Here is a 14,157-nt window from a genome sequence, read left to right as displayed (position 1 = left end):
TCCCTGATCTGGAACCAACATGAGGGCAAGGAAAAACTCAAAAACCTCAACATGAGGAAAATGAAGAAACCTTGAGAAGGGACCCCACATGTGGTGTCCCCCTTTCAGGATTACCAGACAGCAAAGGATGTTTCAATCAAAAATAATACAGAGATATACTGCCGGGTCTTGTGCCTTGCACGACGGCAGATGCGGCCTGAATTCCATACCACAGGAATATTGTTGACAGGTGGAGTAGCAGGATGACTAGTGGTAGAAAATAATGTTATTTCTTCTCCCACCTCACCTAACGAGGGAGAATCAGAGGTAAGAAGCACAGAAGAAGATGCTATAGAAGAGTACAGATCAGGGTGTGTGGTGCAGGCAATGGAACGCTCTAAACTACAAAAACGATGTGAGTTGCATGAGTCTAGCATAGCGCTATTTAGCTCAAGCATTAGACTCCACACCCGTGATTACAGGTTCACTAATTACCTGTGACCTGGCCTGCACTAGTGTACCCTGTCATGGAAGGCTTAAACAGTAATCTATATTTTTAGAAAGAGTGAGAGCACCTTCCCAGTTAGGGTGAAGGCCGTCTGTCCTCAGCAGGTCAGGTCGGCCCCAGACAGCAGGCCAGTTATCCACATACCTAAATCCCTGCTGACTACAGAAACTTGCCAGCCACTGGTTTAGCGAGACTAGTCTGCCAAACCTCTCATCATTGCCTCTCGCAGGCAAGGGGCCAGAGACAATTACTCGATGCCGACTCATCTTTCTGGCGAGATTACAGGTCCTAGCAATATTTTTCATTGTAATCGCAGATTGCCTCATTTTAGTATCATTAGAGCCGACGTGAATGACTATATCGGTGTAGCTAGCCTTGTCCTGATGTCTACATTTGCATGTCCGCTCCCTCAAATTAGCCTCATTGTCGGGTGCTCTGGCCCCAGAAATACACATAACCGTGGCTGGGGTGCTAAGCTTTATGTTACGGGTGATGGAGTCACCTATAACTAGGGTGCGGGAGCCAGTAGATCGGGGTGGAGCAGGACTAGCTAGGGGGCTGAACTTATTTTGTGTCTGAATTGGCTCACCGCGATTAGCATGCCGTTTAGGGCTAGTGTTAACCGGACTAGCTCTAGCTTAAATTGCTCTAGCTCACGGACACGTCCCTCTAGAAGGGCTACTTGCCTACGGAAGCGGGAGCAACCTTTACAACAACCCATACTCACTTGTGAGCAGTCGGATGCCGAACAGCGTCTTAGCAGCCGTGAGAGGGGTTGCCCTTTACCAGCGTTCGGTGTTATGCCAAGAAATGCATCCCTGCCGAAATTTGCATCCCCTCGCTACTATAACCACTTTTATCTCTTTTATATCACTTTTCGGGAATGTAATGGCGAACATATAACCAAAACCATTCCGTCTTTGTATTTGTTGTGAATGTAATCGAACGGTAATGCACGCCGTATACAAATCACTTTTGAGAACTGTTATGCACTCTACCGTAAAGCTTATTATGCAGAAATAAGCTTTATGGTAGAGTGCATAACAGTTTCAATACGAGCGATTTGAATAGAAAAATGCAAAATAAACATGTTACCTTCTCATGGATTCCGAGTGTGGCCTTTTGGCTTTTCCTCGATGTGTGTCGACTAACACCGAGAAGGACTCTTTCTCCAGTTGGGGTTCAGAGTAAGCCTCCATGTCTACTATCTTGTTTTGCTCCTCTTGTTTTTGAAGACGTTTGATGGCTTTTCGGAGCTTGTCCGCCTTCATGTTAGCTTTGAGACCTAGCTGTTTGGCTAAGTTGCGTAGCTCCACATAACTTTTTTCAATTTATATTCCCACCATGACAAGTGAGGCACAGCGTCAACCTGGCTGCACATCACAGGTTTCCCTACCCTGCGTCTGTTTTAATACATTTTTGTTGTTTGTTTCTTTGTGCCTGAAGGATGAAGAACAGCTCAGCATCAGGGGAGGTTTTCCGAGCTGTTTCGGACACACTTCAGACCTTCCCCTTCTCTTACCAGGGTGCCCGCATCCTCAGCGGGCAGGAAGAGGGCGCTTTCGGATGGGTTACCGTCAACTACTTGGATGACCGGCTCAAACAGGTGCTCGTGCAAGTCAACAGGTTTTAACATTCTAACAACCCAAAGTACAGTAATTCCCTCAAAGAAACATTCAGAGCAGTTCAATGCAACATAGATATTATTTTAAAGCTCCAGTGTTCAATACTTGACCACTAGATGGCACTGTATTGTCTAATGCGAACAAAAATTAGTGCCACAGAACACAGCTTGGCAGCAGGATGCCAGGCAAACACGGCGACGATTGAAGCTGGGATTCCCCTATGTAAAAGAAATGCAAATTTCACTACCTATGATTTACCAAAGTTAACATTGGTATGATAGTTCGATATACTTTTGCCTAGAATTCAAATCAATGTTCTTTCTTACTTAGTGACGTTTTTTGTACCACCAAGAGGCACTAAATATTACACTGTCCCTTTTAAAAAAATCGATATATCCCTAAAATAATAAACGTTTTTGTTTTGTCAATTTATATTTTATTTTTGTATTTTACCAATAAAAAAGAAAATTGTTTTCTTTTTTGGCACTGAATTAGTGACCTGCAGTCAGGAGAGGCAGGGAAGGCTGTGCCTCACCTGGCATCATTGAAATAAGAAATACAAATATATTAAACTCTTATGTTTTTTGTGTTAAAGTTTGTTCACTTTATTTTCATTTTTTTGATTTTCTTCTTCAAAATCACATAATTTTCAGCTTATATTATTAATACCATTAGAAAGTGATGTATTACTGTGCAGAGCAGATGCAGATTGAGGCATGCAATTCTCCTGCCTCATGAATGATGGCGATAGTGAGATCAAGTATTTGATTTGGCACACAACTCCTACCCAAACGATTTAATTTGTGATATTATTAGCAAGCTAACAGCAGGTCAAACCATCCGGGAATGGTTTTCGCATGCATATGTTTTTTTTGGTAATAGAGGATTACCTATCTATCATTCCTTTTATTCAAAAGGAGAAGCACATGGAACTCATTCATAATTTAAAGGGACAGTGTGTATTATTTAGCTACTCCTGGAAGAAAACAAACTACCTTCCTAGAAAAACAGAACCCTGTTAGTTTTGTGTTACTGACAAATTAATTTGGTTTACGCCTTTTTTTAAAGGACATTGTATTATTTATTGCCTCTTAGTGATAAAATGAACGTTTGTGTAATATTTCGCGTTCTCTGTGGTAAAATCAACTTCCTTCTTTGGGAAAAAAAAAAATATATAAATATATATATATTGGTTAAAATAATAGGCAACAAGACATGAGCTATCGTACAAATGCACAATTAAAAAAAATAGTTGTAGGTTGAGAAATTACAATTTATTTTACATGACTTTAGCCTCACCTAAAGCGAGCTGAGGTCATTGTCCGCCATCTTGCCTCTACTCAAAAACAGTGGGCAAAAATATGGTAATTTGGAGTTTTCCTAGTTTGTATTCTTCTGTGTGCTTTTTTTGCACTCGTTTCATTGTAACTAAACCAAACAGTGACAGCTAGTGGTCAAATAATACACACTGTCTCTTTAGAGGTGGGGTGCGTGGTTTGAGATGTCCTTAAAGAGTTTTTCTCTATAAATGTGTTAACATTGCCTGACTGAGTTTAAAGATTCTTTACATTTTAGCTTTCATTGCACCTTTCTGCTTTTATCTTTTATCATCCGTGTTCTGGCCACAGAGTGCGTCACGCCGAAGGGAAGGAGGTGGTTGTGGTTTCCTTTATCTGTAGGATGAAAATGGGGAAAGTAAGAAAAGGACTGTTTTAAATACAATCCAATTGCCAACCCAAACTCCAAACAAGATAAAAATGGAAGAGTTCTTCAAGCACATCCAATAATTCCACATTCTGCACACGCAGAAGTTGCAAAGATGATTTCAAGCCAGAAAATGGCGTCAGCAAGTACAATATTTTGGAAGTCACGTACACCACCTTTAAGTCAGAGGTGGGCAACCTGTCCTGCACGTTTTTGGAGGTTTCTCTTCTTCAACTCACGTGATACAAATGATCAGCTTGTTAGCTAGCTGGCTGGAGCATGCTAATGATCCTGGTGATTGGAATGAATAAATCAATGAACATAAAAAAAAACGAAAAAAGCAAAACAAGAAGTCAAAAACACTGTTAATGTCACATGTCTGAAAAGGATTAGGAAGAAGCATATGTTCATTTAATACTACTCCTTCGACTTTCTTATTGTGTCTCACAGCTAGATCTCCAGAGTATTTACATTAACCAACCACCTCATGAATATTCAGATTTACATAGCGTCATATTAAAAGATCAAAGGGGGAAAAATAAAAATATTACCTAATGTTTTCTTTTAGTGATTGTCACTATGTTAAAGCTAAATCTGTTGCAGCCTTGTCATGCAGGAAGGAGGCCACTTCTCAAGGTTTCTTGTTTTCCTTGTGCTGAGGTTTTGAGTTTTTCCTTACCCGCATGTTGGTTTAAGATCAGAGGATGGTGTAATTGTAACCTGTACAGTCTTTTGAGACATTAAATAAATGTGACTTGACTTGACTTAAACCAGATGTAGATAAATGATCTGTGAAAAACACATTGGGATCGCCAAAGCCCTTCATTTTCTCCATACACCGAGAATACTATGCTTTTATCCCGCTTTTTGAACTGAGTCTTGCTTGGACATTGTTTGAACTGTGCACCCAGCCGGTCCCACAGCTTTACTCCACATATAGAATGCGAAAACTTCTTTGATGGTGTTCGGACAAAACAGTGGTTTAGATTATGTGCTTCCCTCAAATTATTGACAAAACGCTGTACAAGCGTGTGGTTCGCATGAGCATTGTTGGTACAAAGATGGCCGACCTAAATCGGCAGCCGCGGGCTGTCGTCTGCCTCACGTTTTGGTCGTCTGAAAGCTAGCCCTGTCGTTTGTTGGAATTACGCAGAGACAACCCAAGGAAATTGAAAATGCAGTTTTGAAATGGGTTATCGGGTTACTTCTGTGTAATATTAAAATTGGTTTGATGATCTGATCTGAATATGCAAAAAAACACAGAATAGTGAAAGGGTTTACTGCACTTCAAGTTCCTTTATTTGTAAATCTGGCTCACTGGAACAGTGATGTTGCTGCGTTCTAATAGTTATTTCTTTTTCTAGTTGGGTTTCTGACGCACTTGTGATGCGCACACAGGGCCTGAAGACCACGGGGGCCCTGGACCTCGGCGGGGCGTCCACTCAGATCAGCTTTGTGTCCAAAGCGTTCGACGGCGCCGAGTCGCCGGAAAACTCAGTGACCTTCCGGCTGTACGGAAACGACTACAACCTTTACACGCACAGCTTCCTGTGTTACGGGAAGGACCAGGCCCTACGAATGCTGTTGGCACACCACACTCAGGTAGACGCCCTTTCGATGTTGTTGAGGTATTTCAATGTCTAATCAGACAAAAAAACTGGCAAACCAAGGGTGGTGAAAATGTTTTTGGGGGTATCTAAGTAATATATATATATATATATATATATATATATATATATAATACAAAATCTGTCTGTCCGTCTGTTTAGTTGTTTGTGTGTCTATCCACCCAGGAAAAGGTGTCAGGGGTTTAGATATGACCACCATCTTTCATATGCAGTCATGTGGGTTACCCTAGATGTGAAAATACCAAAAAAGCTCACTCAGCCCTTTTGGTTGCCGTATGTTGACTCACCCTTTGACCCCAGAAGGACATTCCACTCTCACAGGCAGATAGACATTGAATATCAACACCATGCTAGAACAAATTTGGTTTAGGATTACAGTCTTTCACAACCAATTAGGTAGATCACCCTAGAGGTAAAGATGCCGTAAAAAACGGACTCAGCACTTTGTTTCGCAGACTCAGCCATTTTTTTTCTTTCCCCTTTTCTGTTCACTAGAAAAAAAGGGGGAGGGGTGAGTTTAGATATAACTAGCATCTTTCACAGACAGGTAGGTTACCCTAGATGTGAAAAATGGTTTTGTGGACTCAGCAACTTTCCTAGAAAGACATTCTACTCACCCAGACAAACAGAAAGCTCGGTTTGCTAAACAACAAGCACAAGTTATGGAGGGATTCATCTTTGAAACTATGGAGAAAATAAATACTTTTCAGAATAAAACAATTGCAACAGGCAGCAAATTTTCAATTGAGTACTGAGATGGTGCTTATTTGGGAAATTTTAGATGTTTTCAATTTGATAATGTTTGTCCACATTTCTCCTTTGTTCTGGGCCAGTCAGGTCCTCTGTCAATCCAAGACCCCTGCTTCAACCCCGGCTACCTGGCGACCAAAAACTATTCGACTCTCTACGACAGCCCTTGCGTGTCTGACAGGAAGCCTCTACTGGCCCCCGTCTCCTTCCAGCACACGGGGATAGGAAACTTCCAACAATGCCAGGACGCACTCAGGGCCCTATTCAACTTCAGCCAATGCAAATACAGCCAGTGCTCTTTTAACGGGGTCTACCAGCCACCTCTTGAGGGACAGTTTGGGGTAAGCTCCCTGCAGAGACGAGCACTATAAACCTTTGAGTTATTGTCTATTAGGCTTCACTAGGTGGATTTCTTGTTACCATATGTTGCAAAATATCTTTAATTTTTTTGTTCCGGATGGTGGTAGGCGTTCTCAGCCTATTACTACGCCATGAGCTTCTTCAACCTGACTGACACGTCCATCCCTTTGGAAACGGTCAAGGAAAGGATAGCACGATTCTGTGCCACACCTTGGGAACAAGTGAGCACTGAGACATACTGTGATACTTTTTGTACTAGGAATGGGGCATACCACATTCTTTAAGACTGATACCCAGCATTATGAGTTGTCATTGATACCAATACCACATACAGAAAAAACAAAAGATGGAGTTGAGTAGTTACATTGAGGTTTTCATCCCAATTACACTATCACTAAACAGAATATATCCCAAGCATGTGAGTACAGAACAAGGCTATATGGTTTCACAGAATGGTAGACATTAACTTTCATACCAAGAAGGCAACCTATGACAAAAACATAACATTAGTGGAAAAACCCTACCAAACACCAGCCTTTTGTCCAGACTAGGTCTGTCAGGTGTCGATGAGCTTCAAGGCCATCTCTCCCCAGCATTTAAAAACAAAATTTGAAAAATGTAGAAATTATATAACAATTGATTGAATTGATTTACAAATACATGTCAGAATTAGATTACCGTCAGAATTAGATTAGTATAAAGGAAATAATAAAAATATTTACCTTTTTTGCCTTGCGTTTCCAATGACGTCTGCTTTTGCCGGCTTTTGATAATCCGTCGGAAATGGGCGAGGCCGACATCCTAATGAACGATAGCTTGCCTTGTCAACACTTTTCAGAGTGATTCGTTTTCTCAAATTCCAGACTTTGACAGTGACATGAAGAGCATGCTGGTATACACGCAGTCCGTTTGTTTACCTTCGGGAAACTCTGCTAGCTGCTAATAGCAGCGTGTACTGTATTTCTGTCTTTGTAACCTGAAACGCCTTTGTACATGGAAGCAACCTGAAACCTTCTTATGTAGAGACATTTTGAAGTAGAGGTACCACTCTATATGAATTTCATTTTTTTTAATCATCAAATCAATATTTTTTCAAGGGAATCATTTAGTAGTAATGAACCTTATGAATATCCATTATATATTGGAAAACATCATATTCACTTGTGTCGACATTGTATCCATTTATATAGTCCTTATACGGTTTTTTACATTGTTGTATGTACTGTTCTGATTCACTTTGAGTCTTATCAAACCACTTAAAGAATTCAGTCTAGACCACAAGTCACCAACCTTTTTGAAGCTGAGAGGCTCAAAGTGCTAAAACTTTGATACACATTTCTAAAATCATGACCTTTGTTACAACTGTGTTGCTTGGTTGTAATTATTAGAACTCTCCCACTAAAACATCACCAGTAAAACATAAAAATTATGTTTACTAGAGAATCACACTGACCCATCACTGATGAGCTATTTTTAGAACCTGTCCACAGGCTAATCAGGTGTTCTTTGGGGGCTATAACCATGTTGGAGACCCCTGGTCTACACAAAGGGCTGGTGTGAAGCTGGTACCTTGGGAATTTTCCACTAACTTCGGTGTACTGCCTCTTTGGTGTATAAATGATTGTCCGACATTTTAATAGGGCAACTGTGGAAAAATTACAGCATTGTTCTGTACTCACAAGTCCAGAATATTCAGTTGTATTCCTTTTTTAAAAATAAAAAAATTATTATTAAAACCTCAAACTGAAGAAAGTCTTTCTTACTTTCATTATTACAATAATACCATTCCATCCATTTTTCTATAGAAATACTTTGAGTACTGCACTGTTCCTGATATATCTGTGTCCACCCATCTCTAATTTCTACTATTTACACACTAATTGATATATTTATTCAAATGACTGTACTATGTAGGTGGTGCAGGAGAATCCGCGCATAAACTTAAAGTACTTGAAGGCGTACTGCTTTGCTGGCACTTACCTCATCACGCTGCTGACTGTTGGATACAACTTCACCTCTGAAACATACTCCAACATCAACTTCATTCACAAGGTGTGTTGCCCTTAGTCTCCTGTTGGCTGAATTGTGTAACTTTCAACAAATACATCGCCTAGGGCTCTTATATCATAATTTTAATGTGTACATGAATTAAGTTTTGCTGTCCTTATTATCCAAATTGATTACATTTCCATGTTTTTAGTAAATATAAATCATTGTATTTCACAGTGGGCTGTTATCTTTAGGGCCCTATTTTTTTCTTGAAGAAAAAAATTGTCCTTTCCATGGCAAACACAATTACATCTATCATTATAGCCAAGTAGTGATGACACGCCAACAATTTTCTTACTGCCCTTAGACCCCATGTGGATTAAACATTTTTTGTTCTATAGCCACATTTTTACAAATGTTTTTATTCCACATGGTGCCATCATACTAATGCCCTCAGTATCTTCTTGGATAAAAATAAAACTCCATTTCCATTGCGTACAGACACATGCACAAGAAATCTGCATGATACTCAAGATAGGGATTAGATTGTGACTGATTTCTTAGTCCCTTAGTCTCCAAATGGATAAAACTTGTCTTTTACCATGGCAATATATTTTTAATAAATTGGTGCATTCCACACTATCCAAGTCTCTTCTATCACATAAGCATGATTCTTTTTATTAGTAAATCGATTGCAACAGTTTTCTTAGTGCCCATAGTCTCCAAATGGATAAAATATGTCTCATTACCATGGCCACATTTTTAATAAATTATTGTATTGTATTGGGCTATTATGTACTGAAACCTATACCCCACTCCTCCTAATCTCCTTTAAGTGGCATTGTGCATTTTTTTATCTCTTAGTGGTAAAAAAACTGCATTCGATGAAAATACATGAATTGTCATCTAAATGCGCATTTAGGGGCAGCACGGCAGCGCAATGGTTAGCGCATGTGCGGCACAGTTCATGTCTTGGGAACCTCCTGCGTGGGTTCGAATCCAGCTCCAGACTTCCTGTGCGGAGTTTGTATGTTCTCCCCGTGCTTGCGTGGGTTTCCTCCGGGCACTCCGGTTTCCTCCCACATTCCAAAAACATGCATTTCAGGTGAATTGGCCGGTCCAAATTGTCCCTAGGTGTGAACGAGTGAGCGAGTTGTCTGTCCCAGTGTGCCCTGCGATTGGTTGGCAACCAGTTCAGGGTGTCCCCTGCCCACTGCCCGATGATTGCTGGGATGGGCTCCAGCATCCCCGCGACCCTACTGAGGATAAGCGGTGTAGCTAATGAGATGAGATGCGCATTTAGATACTTGTACGTCAATAAATTTGTATTCATTTTAGATAACATGAGGCTTGCCAAAAAGGATTAGACATTATTGCTTGCCATCTTGCTACTGAGGGTACCCCAGAAAAACAAAAAGCTTGCAAAAAGCTGGGCAAAAGAATTTACAAGAAAAATGGTGCTCTTTGGTCACTTAGAATCTCTGCAGTTTTTCTTGTGCTGTGTAGCATTCGTTTTTCTCTTCATCTACTGGTCAAATAATACACACTGTCCTTTTCCGCTTATGCTGGGTCAGATCACGGGGTCAGTAGCCTCAGCAGGGAGGCTGAATGCCTTCCCAGGCAAGCCTAGAAATATACTTAGTCATGCTGGCGGGACATGCCCGGAACACCTCCCGAGGGAGGCATCCTTATCAGATGCCTGAGCCACCTCAACTGGCCCTTCTCAACGCAGAGTAGCAGCGGCTTAACACTGAGTGTCCCCGGACGACAAAGTGTTTCACCCAATCTCTAGGGGAGAGCTTAGCCATCCTGCCAAGGAAACTAATTTCAGCCGTTTTTATCCAAGGTCTTGTCTCTTCGGTCGTAACAGTTTTTGACTACAGGTAAGGGTAGGAACGTAGATCGACCGGTAAATCGAAAGCTTTGCCTTTCAGCATGATGGTAGACACTGTACTCATCCAACTGTCAAATTTCCTGTTACATCCTACCCTCGCTTGTGAGCAAGACCCCAAGATACTTGAACTTGACCTGGGGCAGGACGTTAAAGAGCATGCCACCCCTTCCGGCTGAGAATTATAGTTCCGGACTTGGAGGTGCTGATCTTCATCCCGCCGCTTCATACTTGACTGCAAACTGCTTGAGTGAGAGCCGACTATCACGGCGTGAGAAAGCCTACCGCATTACATCATCTGCAAAAATCAGAGATGCAATGCTGAGGCTTTCAAACTAAACCACGTTTTTAAAAGTTACAAACAGAATTGGTGATGAAGGGCGGCCTTGGTGGAGTCCAACTCCCACTGGAAGCGAATTGTATGACACCGTACCGCATAGCTGCGATAACATTTACCCCTTTTTAATATTACAAGGTTGACATGTATGAAATAAGGTATTTTTTGCTCCCCTTTGTGTCCTTTTGGATCAAATGTAATATACAGCCACTCCTACCTTTTATGTAATGTTTCCTTCTTAAAAAAACATTTATTTACATTGTCGTCCCCAGATCAAAGGAAGCGACGCAGGCTGGACTCTGGGCTACATGCTCAACCTAACCAATATGATTCCGGCTGAAGCACCAGACAGGCCGCCGCTGCCTTATGCCGGCTATGTGACCATCATTACAGTCATCGTCCTCTTGCTGCTGGTTCTCATCCTGCTTGCGCTCAACGCCCTCAGGCACAGTTGCACCAAAAGGCCACACGTCGTCTAGACCAGTTTTTAATTAGTGATCTATTACTCTTACTTTAGGACCCACTCAGCATCCCAACCTGTTTAAAGGCCACCCCCAAATCAAGAAAAAATCCCACTTTTTAAATGTATAAACTGAAAGGCAGTTTATATCAGAGATGGAATATACAGTGGTACCTCTACCTACGTATTAAATTGGTTCCAGCAGTCACATTAAAACAGTTGTAAATCAAAACACGTTTTCCCATTGAAATGAATTGAAACTCGATTAATTTTTTCCAAGGTCATCAAACGCAACCAAACCTCCTTTTAAATCAACTGCATCTGCCCTTTAGGTACACCAATGTTCATAAATATACAACATAGTATAAATGAAACAAGAAATTAGGCTAAAGAAATGAAAGATGAAGTTACTGTACAGGACAAAGATTTATTAGCCAAGAATAGTTCACAAAACAACAATCTATCTACCCTGGTCATATCCCTCGAGAGGGGTGACCGACAGCAAGACAAACAAAGAAAACATACAAAACAAATAAAATAAAGAAGGGAATAAGTAGCAAAAAACACACAAACTGTTTTGGACCGTGGCCAACCCAAATGCCCAAACAACCAAACAAGTTAAGCACCTCGGCACCCAAGTTGGTCATACTTTCGTCCCTCCAGATGGAAACGGGACACAAGAAAGCGGCCATGTCACTCGGGTCAGGATGACACAACACACTCTTCTGTTCAACAGCCCGACAGCTTTCACTGGTTTACCGCTGCCGCGTCATACAGGTGCCCTGCCCATCCCTTAGAACACGTCTAAACATCCCACTATCCTTTTAAAACACCTCTCTACTCATTCCTATCACCAACAAGAGGTCCCGCAAACCCTAGTTATAGGGTCACTAAATGTGGGAGGATGTGGAAGTAAAACGACTGAGTGGAAGACAAAGGAGATCTGAAGGACAAAACAATTACTGAATTAAAAGTGTACATTTTAGAATGTCAGTTAAATATATTGGCAATCACTGTGCTGGTTTGGTCGGGGGACGCAAACAGCGATTGTTTTTTTCTTTAAAACTTTGAATGCTTTTCAAATTTTTCAGACAGTGTCTTCGAACATCTCCATTGAATGTCCACTTTTGGCTTTATCAATGTATTTTTGTGACAAAAGCCAGCAGTTTTTCCCATAATTTCTGCCGTCAATAACAGAGCTTTTTTTATGTATCCAAATCATAAGAAGCTTTTCCATATCTTCATTTACTGCCGTCATCTGGCTCGATAAAACACTGTTGCAGAATTTAGGGATAATATTTAGCTTCTTTTCTATCGTAAGTGGAGCCCTGGCTCCCTTTTTCTCTGTTTTTTGCAGGACCCATGGCTGGAAACAATTGTAAGATGGGTCGACTGTAAAACTTTTTTTTTAAAATCAAATTCAAAATGCTTCACTTTAGTAGCTTCAGCCATTTTGATTCATCTGGTCGCGATCCATTATCCCTAATTGCATATCGCCGCGAGCAGGGGCTGGCAGAGCACCTCTTTTGGCGGCTTTGTTAGCAGTTACAGTATTTTCGTCTAAAATTAACTGCATTCGTTGAGCAGCAATCCATTGTCCCCAATCCCATTTTGCTGCGAGGGGGGATCAGCACAAGGCACTTTTGTCGAGGGGTGTACTATTCTAGCACTCCCAAAAATGAAAGGGATGGTTCGGGCCTCTATTCATCATTCCCAATAAACTTCTGCTGAGAGCAGGAAATGAGAGAGCAAATTTATGTCATATATGACAGCTCTTTCTCCATAATGAACAGCACCTGTGCAGCCATGGTCCATTATCTCCAGTCTACTATTGCTGTGAGCAGGGCCTGGCAGAGCACATGTTAGAAATGTGTGTGTTGAGGGGATACCCAGTGGATTTTTGCGTATCGCACGGGTTCTGGTCCCCATTAACTGTGATAAACGGATCAGTTTCTGTGTAGACAAACCTTACCGGTCTTTTTCTGTGGTTTTAAATGGCGAGTGTCAACTTACATTTGCAGAACATTATCACCATCTATTGTAATTTATCCGGTTTTTGTTTTCTTAACAATATTTTGCTGACCCAATGAAAATGGGTCCACGGTCAATTTTTGGATCGCAACCTACCAGTTGAGAATCACTGGTCTAGAACAGTGTTCTCCAACCTTTTAGAAACGAAGGAACACTTTTCTTTCATTAAAACTCTCGAGGCACACCATTTATTAAAGATTTTTAAAAATGTATTTCCAACACCCGTTTCATGTTTTTTAAATTCAAATTGTGTCGCCTAAACTGTCAGTGTAAGTTTTATATAAGGTGTGGTCACTGTGGTTCAGGTGGTAAAATTATTTTTATTTATTTTGTATTTTACTATATTTTAACCCGTTTTTCAAGTTTTGCTATATTTTTTGGTTTTTCTAGAAAAATACGTATACATTTACAGTTAAACAGTTTTTAAACTTTTATGAAAACGTTTTTACTCAAAAATAAGTCAGCATAATGATGTGCAAGATTTTTACTTGATTTGAATTGAGATGTATTTTGTGATTGCAATCTTAAACTGCTTCATCAAACAAAAGAGGTTATTAAACATACTCTGCTACCTCATGAGCAGATTATTCGTAAGAAAAAAGGAATCTGCTGCCACTTATTTACAGTTACTCAGCTGATTGCTAAAAGAAAGCACCAAGATTGAGAAATGGCATGTGTTTTTTGTTTTTAGCGAAGATAAGGTTGGGCCAGTTCCTGCGGCATACTAGACAAGGTCTCACGGCACACAAGTGTGCCCCGGAACACTGGTTGAAAAACACTGATATAGAAGACACTCATGGACGCGCACACGTTGCAAGTACTTGGAAGAACCACAAAAGTCACCGATGTCAATATGAATGATTGTACAAATAAAATACCTTGACATCATCCACAC

The 14,157-nt window shown here is 40.8% G+C and overlaps 1 protein-coding gene across 6 annotated transcripts in view; it reads left to right on the top strand.

Moving 5' to 3' along the window:
- The window catches only part of entpd1 (ectonucleoside triphosphate diphosphohydrolase 1), a 38,389-nt gene extending 24,237 nt beyond the window's left edge, over positions 1 to 14,152 (top strand). For all 6 annotated transcript variants that reach the window (XM_088324163.1, XM_088324162.1, XM_088324159.1 and 3 more), the window contains 6 exons: positions 1,934 to 2,093; positions 5,215 to 5,418; positions 6,278 to 6,535; positions 6,662 to 6,775; positions 8,469 to 8,606; positions 11,044 to 14,152. In XM_088324163.1, coding sequence (XP_088180289.1) covers positions 1,934 to 2,093; positions 5,215 to 5,418; positions 6,278 to 6,535; positions 6,662 to 6,775; positions 8,469 to 8,606; positions 11,044 to 11,250 — 1,081 coding nt within the window. In that variant the 3' untranslated portion in view covers positions 11,251 to 14,152. The remainder of the gene's footprint in view (positions 1 to 1,933; positions 2,094 to 5,214; positions 5,419 to 6,277; positions 6,536 to 6,661; positions 6,776 to 8,468; positions 8,607 to 11,043) is intronic.
- Positions 14,153 to 14,157: the final 5 nt, after the last annotated feature.

Source organism: Urocampus carinirostris, chromosome 19 (assembly GCF_059441175.1).
Source record: "Urocampus carinirostris isolate Australia breed hairy pipefish chromosome 19, RoL_Ucar_1.0, whole genome shotgun sequence".
Lineage (NCBI taxonomy): Eukaryota > Metazoa > Chordata > Actinopteri > Syngnathiformes > Syngnathidae > Urocampus > Urocampus carinirostris.
This window is presented reverse-complemented; position numbering and strand designations above follow the sequence as displayed.